General features: G+C 43.0%; 1 protein-coding gene across 2 annotated transcripts; it reads right to left on the minus strand.

The window, feature by feature from the left end:
- Positions 1 to 2444: 2444 nt before the first annotated feature.
- Positions 2445 to 8976, minus strand: thpo (thrombopoietin). 2 transcript variants are annotated; one of them, XM_021589636.2, is made up of 5 exons: positions 8529 to 8736; positions 8210 to 8334; positions 6908 to 6994; positions 6547 to 6711; positions 2445 to 3271 (listed from the first exon to the last, which is right to left on the minus strand). In XM_021589636.2, the coding sequence occupies exons 1-5, from the start codon at positions 8539 to 8541 to the stop codon at positions 3134 to 3136; spliced, it is 528 nt and encodes a 175-aa protein (XP_021445311.1). In that variant the 5' UTR covers positions 8542 to 8736; the 3' UTR covers positions 2445 to 3133. The 2 variants fall into 2 exon arrangements, with proteins under 2 accessions (XP_021445311.1, XP_021445313.1); XM_021589638.2 differs by lacking the exon at positions 6908 to 6994 and having other exon boundaries at positions 8529 to 8976.
- Positions 8977 to 9368: the final 392 nt, after the last annotated feature.

Below are 9368 nucleotides of genomic sequence, written 5' to 3' on the forward strand. Positions count from 1 at the left end.
TATAGCAAACGTGACGCAGTTTGGTGTCGCGTCTCGCTGGCACAGGCAGCCAGGCTTGGCACCATTACTGCCTGCTGGAGGCATCAATGCCCACTGCCCAGTCACCCACCATGTGTTAACCAGTGACGTGCATCAACTGGGTATTTCTGATACTCACCATCATGTTGTGTAAAATGACTGTAGGTTGTAAACCAATGGAAACGTCAGATGAGATGTGGTAGCGAATATTTTGCGAAAGGGTTAGACACACATCACATTGAGTATTGTATTACTTACCATTCAATTAATATGGTTGGATCCCACATAGGGTTAACTTCACAGAAGTGCTAGTTGAGTCAGTCTGTGGAATAGCAAATGTTTTACAGTAACCTCCAATGTAGCATTAAACACTGTGGATGATGGGTATATAGACTAGAGACTCTCCTTATGTTAATCATTATAGTGGAGAAAAACCTGCTAATCACAAGTAGGGTAAAAAAAGAATCTCAAAAGATGAGTAATTATTTGGGGGTCTTCCTTGGTGAGAACAGAAACTATATTGTGGCATTTATGTGTAGCTGGTTTCCTTGAATCACTGAGTCATCTGGCTTGCCTATATAGAGTGCATAGTAATGTAGGGATTGAGGGGGAAAAGACTAGCGGCTAGCCTCCCTGGATGCTAGGATTTGACAGCCTTCATTGAGAGGTCAGGACACAGATGGCACATGATGTAGTGCCCTGTAACTGTAAGGTCACTGGCTCAAGCACTGCATCGGCTGTTCCCCTTCAATCACTGCAGCTCTGGTGACGTTGCAAAGCATATATCGCCCCCTTCTGGTCTGGAAATAGTTCACACCAGCATGCATGTTCTGCACATTGGATGGAGAAAAGGATTCTGTTATTGACAATACCATTTATAATGTATTTTAATTTAGTGGTACATACAAAAAACGAGAATTGTGCCAATGTTACATAAATACGTAATAAATTGTGACCTCATGGATCCGGCCCACACCTCTAGTAAAGCCCAGTGTGCAGTAATCAGAACATCCACACCAGAACAGCAGGAGTCAAACATACATACATCCTCTTGCCCCTCAGCTTACATTATAAAAGTGACTGGTGTCATTCACAAAGAATGTTCATAGGAACATATCCCACTGGATATGGTGAGGGGATACAGGTGAGAGGTAAGGGGTTAAAGATCAATGTTGATAACAGGTGTAACCCCATGGCTGGGTATGGTCGGGCCCAGGCCTCTGTTGAGCAGGCCCAGCTGGTGATAAGGTCAAAGCCAGGTGAGGGGTTAGAGGTCAGTGGTGACAACTGGCATTAACCCGTGGATGAGCAGGGTGGGTCACAGGTCTCTACTCAGATGCAGGAAGGAGGAGTAACGCCTCGTGTCCGCCGGAGTGCGGGGCAAATACAGGAAGCGCACGGCGAGGGGTGGGTCGATGATGGCTTTGACTAGGCCTAGAACATACAGGAAGCGCACGGCGAGGGGTGGGTCGATGATGGCTTTGGCTAGGCCTAGAACATACAGGAAGCGCACGGCGAGGGGTGGGTCGATGATGGCTTTGACTAGGCCTAGAACATACAGGAAGCGCACGGCGAGGGGTGGGTCGATGATGGCTTTGACTAGGCCTAGAACATACAGGAAGCGCACGGCGAGGGGTGGGTCGATGATGGCTTTGACTAGGCCTAGAACATACAGGAAGCGCACGGCGAGGGGTGGGTCGATGATGGCTTTGACTAGGCCTAGAACATACAGGGCACTGCCACACACGTTGTCATAGGATAACATGATGCCAATGCTGCGTCCAGACTGGCCCCAGAGCTCGACTGATCATGTCTGGTTGATTATAGTTATGAGAGTATGGATGCAAAGAAAGTAAAAGTTGCCCCACAACTACTAATAAAGGGTTGATTATTTTTCTGGGCTAATACATATGCTTTTGACCTACATAAATTACTCATCACACAAAAGACATTTGCAAAACTAGCAACCTCCTTTAAGTCAAAGAAACTAAACTCAAGTTTGAGCTATTATTACAGATACATGTAACGTGTAGGCCTAGACATAAGTTTGACATTTATTTCTGAGTAGTTTACAACCTCCAGCTGTATCCTCTTTCTGAGTAGTTTACAACCTCCAGCTGTATACTCGGTCAATTGGAGTTTCATAAATGGATGGCGGCTACAATGGGAGTATGTCAATTGTATACCCATTGGAGGAGAATGTGAAAGGGGTGGGACCTCTGGCTTTCTCATCCAATGGGTTTTGAGGAGGCGGCGAGGAGAGAGGACATGAGGAGTATACAATTGAGATTCTCCATTGTATCACTCAATCTTTTTTTGACTGTGCGCCATTTGTAATGTTTCGCTTGTTAATCCAATCAGTTATGCATCCTCCTTGACCTCGTGACCCCAAAACTGTTGACACAGCTGATTGGTTTCAGACAATATTTGTATTACTTTCAGAAAAGTTTAATTAAAACATGGTGTATAATTTGACATTTTATGAGGACAGGTTTTTTTGTGTAGTTAAAATTTCCTTTGAGGATTTAATTTTAATAATGACATACAAATATAAACAAATATTTATATAGCCTGATTAATGAATTAATAAAAAAACACAGTTATAAAACTAATGTACAGTGAACAATAAATAAAAAATACTAAGAGTGGACCATTATCTGATTGCATCCAAATGCTTGACATGTGTTCCTAGTGCTCTGTTGGTAGGTGCCATGAAATGCAAGCCATCAATTGGGTCAATTGTCTCTCATATGTAGCATGTACATTTTTATTCCTTTTGTCCTGGTTTTACTGCAGAAACAGCATGCAGTCAGTCTAAGCTGAATGCCGGAAACAGTGAGCTGTCATTCCAAATAATGACCAGCAGAAGGTGACGTATCTCCATGTTTCATTACAAGTCTTTACTGTCTGTAATGTGTAACCAACCAGAGAAAGGTCTGCTCGGTGAGTGACAGCTTTCAGGCGGTTATGTCATTTCTCCTCTCTGAGCACCTCCCTTCTCCACATCGCCTCTCCTCTCTGGGTGCATCACAATACTCTACAGCAGCCCCCTAGCCTCCTCACTTATCTGGGTGCGTCTCAATACTCTGAAGTAGCTCCCTCCCCTCCTTCTTCTTCAGGGGCACCCATGGGTCAGGTCAGCCATAAGCCATTCCATCTTTCCAGTGATCAGTCTGCTGAAAGTCCACAGAACCGTGCTCAGGCTGTGGGTACTCTCAGCGGTACTTGAAAACAACGGGCTCTCCACAGACCCCTTTAGGACCAAAGGGAAGAGCGAGAAGGTGGGGGATGGGTAGGATGGAAAGAGACGAAGAGAGCAACAGGGGAAGAGAAAAGGAGAGAATTGAGGGAGAGAGAGAGAGTCAGTATAACAAAGATATGACACACATTACTAAATATGCTGATGGTTTCCATTACAAAAGCAATTCACTTTAACTATGCATGTTGATTGAGAGCTGTAGTCTTCTGCATTGAAATGATCATACACATGAAAGCATGTTGTTGACATTGTCTGATAGTGAGACACACTCGAGAAACACTGAATGACAATTGGAAAGAAACTATTGTAATTTCACTGTTCTGTTCATCTCTAGCCAGTCTTTTAACTACAAATGTTGCTAGTGAATGGCATGTCCCTTGCATAAGTTCTCCATGCGTAGCCTGGATGGCTGTGTCTCTGTCATGGGGAAGGTATGCTCTGCGATCTGCTAATCTTCCTGGCGAAGGAAGACTAGGGTTCATTGGGGTCACAGCTATGTTTGAAATGAGAGGGAGTCAATGAGGGATTACTGGAAGAAGACAGGATACTCCATTTTCATATGGAAATGAAAGTGACGTCAAATAAAATAAAATTTTATTGGTCACATACACATGCGTAGCAGATGTTAATGCGAGTGTGGCAAAATGCTTGTAGTTCCGACAGTGCAGTAATATCTAACAATTCCCCAACAACTACCTAATACACACAAATCTAAAGGGGTGAATGAGAATATGTACATATAAGTATATTGATGAGCGATGGCCGAGCGGCATAGGCAAGGTGCAATAGATGGTATAAAATACAGTATATACATGTGATATTAGTCATGTAAGATATGTACACATTATTAAAGTGGCATTATTTAAAGTGGCATTGTTTAAAGTGACTAGTGATCCATTTGTTAAAGTGGCCAGTGATTGGGTCTCAATGTAGGCAGCAGCCTCTGAGTTAGTGATTGCTGTTTAGCAGTCTGATGGCCTTGAGATAGAGATTGAAAAACAGCTTCTTCGGTCCCAGCTTTGATGCACCTGTACTGACCTCACCTTCTGGATGGTAGCGGTGTGAACAGGCAGTGGCTTGGGTGGTTGTTGTCCTTGATGATCTTTTTTGCCTTCCTGTGACATCGGGTGCTGTAGTCATGGAGGGCAGGTAATCTGCTCCTGGTGATGCGTTGTGTAGTCCGCACCACCCTCTGGAGAGCCTTGCAGTTGAGGGTGGTGCAGTTGCCGTACCAGGCTGTGATACAGCCCGACAGGATGCTTTCAATTGTGCATCTGTAAAAGTTTGTCAGGGTTTTGGGTGACAAGCCAAATTTCTTCAGCCTCCTGAGGTTGAAGAAGTGCCACTGCACCTTCTTCACCACACTGTCTGTGTGGGTGGACCATTTCAGTTTGTCTGTGATGTGTACGCTCAGGAACTTAAAACTCTCCAGCTTCTCCACTGCTGTCCCTTCGATGTGTATAGGGGGCTGCTCCCTCTGCTGTTTCCTGAAGTCCACGATCAACTCCTTTGTTTTGTTGACGTTGAGTGAGAGGTTGTTTTCCTGACACCACCCTCCGAGTGCCCTCACCTCCTCCCTGTAGGCCGTCTCGTCGTTGTTGGTGATCAGGCCCACTAATGTTGTATCATCTGCAAACCTATGATTGAGTTGGAGGCGTGCATGGCCACGCAGTCGTGGGTGAACAGGGAGTACAGGAGAGGGCTAAGCACACACCCTTGTGGGGCCCCAGTGTTGAGGGTCAGAGAAATGGAGATGTTGTTTCCTACCTTCACCACCTGGGGGCTGCCAGTCAGAAAGTCCAGGACCCAATTGCACAGGGCGTGGTTGAGACCCAGGGCCTCCAGCTTGATGATGAGCTTGGAGGGTACTATGGTGTTGAATGCTGAGCTGTAGTCAATGGACAGCATTCTTACATAGGTATTCCTCTTGTCCAGATGGGATAGGGCAGTGTACAGTGTGATGGCGATTACGTCATCAGTGGACCTGTTGGGGCGGTATGCAAACTGAAGTGGGTCTAGGGTGGCCGGTAAGGTGGCGGTGATATGATCCTTGACAAGCCCTTCAAAGCACTTCATGATGACAGAAGTGAGTGCTACGTGGTGATAGTCATTTAGTTCAGTTATCTTGAAACTTAGCAACACTGAAATGCCTACGCTCACTGCACACCAACAAGTGGCCAATAAGTAATCTAAGCAAGACATAGCCGTGGGAAGTAGTTTGGTGGTGGGACTGCTGCAATTTTTTTGCCAAAGTGATTTGGGGGGAGGTGTGCAGATTTATTTTTGCCATCACTGAAGACGCCGCTAACAGGACTAGTAAAGGTACAGTGTACTATTTTTGTGATTATTTTTTTACTAAATTGAGTGTATACTCACACTTGAGTCTGATAATTATCTGTACAAAGCAGTTAATCTGATAATACTTGTGGAATATAAAAATACTTGCTTGATATATTTTTTCCAGTTTCTTGAAATACCTTGCAATTGCAACTTATTTCTATGTGAAAACTGAAATGGTCTATCCATTCCTTTTTAGTAGACACTCTTATCTGGAACAATTTATAGTAGTGAGTGCATACATTTTCATACTTTTTTGTACTGATCCCCCATGGGAATCAAACCCACAACCCTAGCATTGCAAGTGCAATGCTCTACCAACTGAGCCACATCATCACAAACCACTTGATGTCTCAATGTAGTCAATTACTGTAGTGTTTTTCTTCATAGTGATGGAAAGTCTACAGGTACAAACATAGATGACCAGCCTATGTACAATACAGTAATGTACATTAACATGAAGTGGTTTGTAGGGATGGTAAATTAATACTGCACAAAAAGTGGTTGTTTTCCATGTTATTTGATCAAGAAAAATATTTAATTTGATGTGGATGTTTTGTGTCTTTGCACCTTTTGATGTAAATGTTTGAGAACAGGGTTTTGTTATTTTAAGATTACATTAGAATGAAAATCACAGAGAAAGGGATAGGACAACAACTCTTGCAATTTCAACTATTGAATCCTGGAAGATACTGTTCTTAATTACTACCTTTTTTGCTAAATCTGAGCTACTGAAATATATTTTTGCCCACTCTACAGATATCTATATAGGTCTGCTAATACTAAGGCCCAGTGCACTACTTTTGCACTTTTTATGATATATATTTTTTAAATTCTGATTTTTCAGGGGGTGCTGCAGCACACTCAGCACCCCTACTTCTCAGCAACCTATAGTGTGTGTATGTATGTGTGTATTTCTTATTATCCCTTACCCTGATGTCCAGGTGTGTGATTATGTGTAGGTAGTTGTTGACAGTGTGCTCCAGTCTCTCCAGCAGAGTTGCGGCACAGCCAGGCTGGCTCAGAGTCTTAACCACACTCACACTCCTAGACAAAGCCCTCAGAGTTGCAGCTATGTCCCCCTTCTTCTCCTGGGCCTGGGAGAAAAACACACACACACACACACAGGTAACATACACACACACACACACACACACACACACACACACACACACACACACACGAGAGAGAGAGATACAAACATCAAATTATTACCACAATTGGATGTTACTGAACCGAGGAAAACAAATCATCTGCATTGAGAAGCAGAAGTTGAAGTGTTTGATAGCGTACTGATTTCCTCTCCCAGGAAGCCTTGTGAACCTTGATGCAGGGGAGCTGAATGGGGGACGGGAGCATCTTCAAGGCATCACAATCAGCCTGAAGAAAGGAGATTAGCACACAGACATTAAAAAAGAGACAGGCATGCAGGCAGGCAGGCAGGCCAGATTCAGTGGTGTAGAGGAGGGTATACGCAGGTATATGCCATATACCACCTTTTTTTGTGGGCATTGCATATGTTTACTTCTTAATCCCCATGATGCGTATCAAAGTAGTGTAGTGGAGGTATACGCAATATCAATTTATAAGGCTGATGGAACAGATCAAAATGTTTAGCTTAGAATATTGATAAACGGATAATTATTTATTCACACTTTAAGCGCAGCAATGTGCACACGGTGGTAAACCTACGCGTTAATGTTCCAAAATGCAATTGAGAAAACCCATTCTAAAATGTGCACTGCACATGCAAACGGTTTCATGGAAAGAGATGGAAATATCCATTAGAAATGTATAAAGAGGGGAGATCTCAAGATGCAACAACTATCATGGGTTGCTAATATGACTAGGATAATGCCTTTGGCTGCTTGACAATGAAAGGAACATTGAAAACCAACAGGAGAGCGCATATGAAGTCTTTATTAAATAATTGCCTCCACGTTTCCACGGTGGCATTTTGGCTAGGCTACTTTGAATGGTAAGACATTCCTCATAATATGAAGTAAAACATCCAGGTCTCAAACAATTAAGGAACAGGAAACATATAGTGATGCTAATGATAGACCTGAACGTCTTCTGGTAGATGGAAAGGATTTCCCCAAAACCTTCTCAATTAAATGTTAACTAGCTACAAAGTAGCCTATGCCTGTCTGGCAGAATAATATCATGATTATTTGCATCAATCCAGTGGCTATTTGTTTTGCAAACTCCTTCTCATGTGTGCTACAGAAACACTGCTAACTAAATAACAGTGCCCGTTGCCTGCACAGTTGTAATAAAGGGTAACTACACTCAAAAATACAAATGTAAAAGTTTTTCCCAGACCTCGAAAGTGGTCTCCTCATGTGGTTTAAGAATTAGTGTGTACTTAGAAGGTCCAATTTAATTGTCTATCTATTAAAAAAAGTGTGACTGAGAGCAAAAACATGAAAAAATGTAGGTAATTCAGAGTGTATGTAACTGTTTGTCTTAATTTTTCACACAAGGCACCTTTCCTTCGGGCTGTTTGGGAAATCTGGGGCAAAATTTGAGTATACCCACTTATCCAGGCACCACTACAGCACTGGGCAGATTGTTAAAAACATATAGGTTTACCAGAGCAGCCGCCATCTCTGCCACAGTGTTCATGTCCCTCCTGGACTCTCTGTCACACACAAAGTCTATGGGCCTGGTTTCAGCATTCCACACCTCAGAGGCTACCATGCACAGCAGAAGAAGTCCTGGACACATACATAACATATTCAACTCATTTAAGAATGTATTCATCCTCAAGGTGCTATGACAGTCAGACACTGAATCAACCCCTAAATGACTCAACACACTGCACATAAAGTATGAAAATATGATACTAGATAGGCCTAGCTCATTATAGTTTAATATATTCCATCAGACACTCTTTGAATAGCCTACTCACTGCTTAACGCCATGCCCCTCTCGGCTGCGTCTGATGTCCATTAATGTGGTCCATTAAAAAAACGGAATGTTTACTGTCTTCAGTCGGTAATAAAACCACTCCGAATTACTTTCTGCACATCTGAAGTGCGTTGTGTCCCCTCTATAGTCCTCGCGCCCTTTAATTTCCCACGTTATCATCCTTCATAGCGCGAAGAGCGCGCGTTATCAAATCCCAGAGCGCGCTCAATTTTCCTTTTTCTATAATCCAAAGGGTCACGTGAACGAATATCACCGAACTGCTGTTCTTCTTTCATCTGTCCCCTGTCGTTAATTAAATCTCTCTTTCGCTCGCTTGCTCTCTCTCGTTCTATGACAATGACTCATTAACATAAAAGTCATGTAACGTTCAGAAGATAATATGTTGACTAGGCTATCCTACTCCCACCGGAGTTAATGTTTTATTATTGTGAAACGATAACATCTACTTATCTAGGGTGCACAGCTGATCAATCAAGCCATTGGAATTCTCCCATGGCTGTCAAGCACGTAGGATTTAGGCATAATTGGTTGGCCTGAAGCTCAATGATTCTATTGTACCAATTTCTCTTCGATATTTTTGTTTTATCACTAACAAAATAATGTTCTAATCTACCATTTTTATAGTCATTCAAGTGTGCTAACCATGTACAGCACCACTTTCAAATAATTTTCCCTCCCACGCACGCACACACTCCCTTTCTTTCTCTCTCTCTCACACACACTCACTAACTCTCTCCTTACTGCGTAGGAGCGGTGTTTTGCTGTTTGATTTGCGTGCTTACAAACATCCCGTCAGCGGCCAAGTTCAAGTTTATTTACC

Source organism: Oncorhynchus mykiss, chromosome 28 (genome assembly GCF_013265735.2).
Source record: "Oncorhynchus mykiss isolate Arlee chromosome 28, USDA_OmykA_1.1, whole genome shotgun sequence".
Classification (NCBI taxonomy): domain Eukaryota; kingdom Metazoa; phylum Chordata; class Actinopteri; order Salmoniformes; family Salmonidae; genus Oncorhynchus; species Oncorhynchus mykiss.

Coding starts and splice junctions, on each gene's coding strand:
- thpo (XM_021589636.2), bottom strand. Junction 6,995..8,209: donor CAGAGATGGCGGCTGCTCTG/GTAAACCTATAT, acceptor TCCTTTCTTCAG/GCTGATTGTGATGCCTTGAA. Junction 6,712..6,907: donor CTTCCTGGGAGAGGAAATCA/GTACGCTATCAA, acceptor TTTTTCTCCCAG/GCCCAGGAGAAGAAGGGGGA.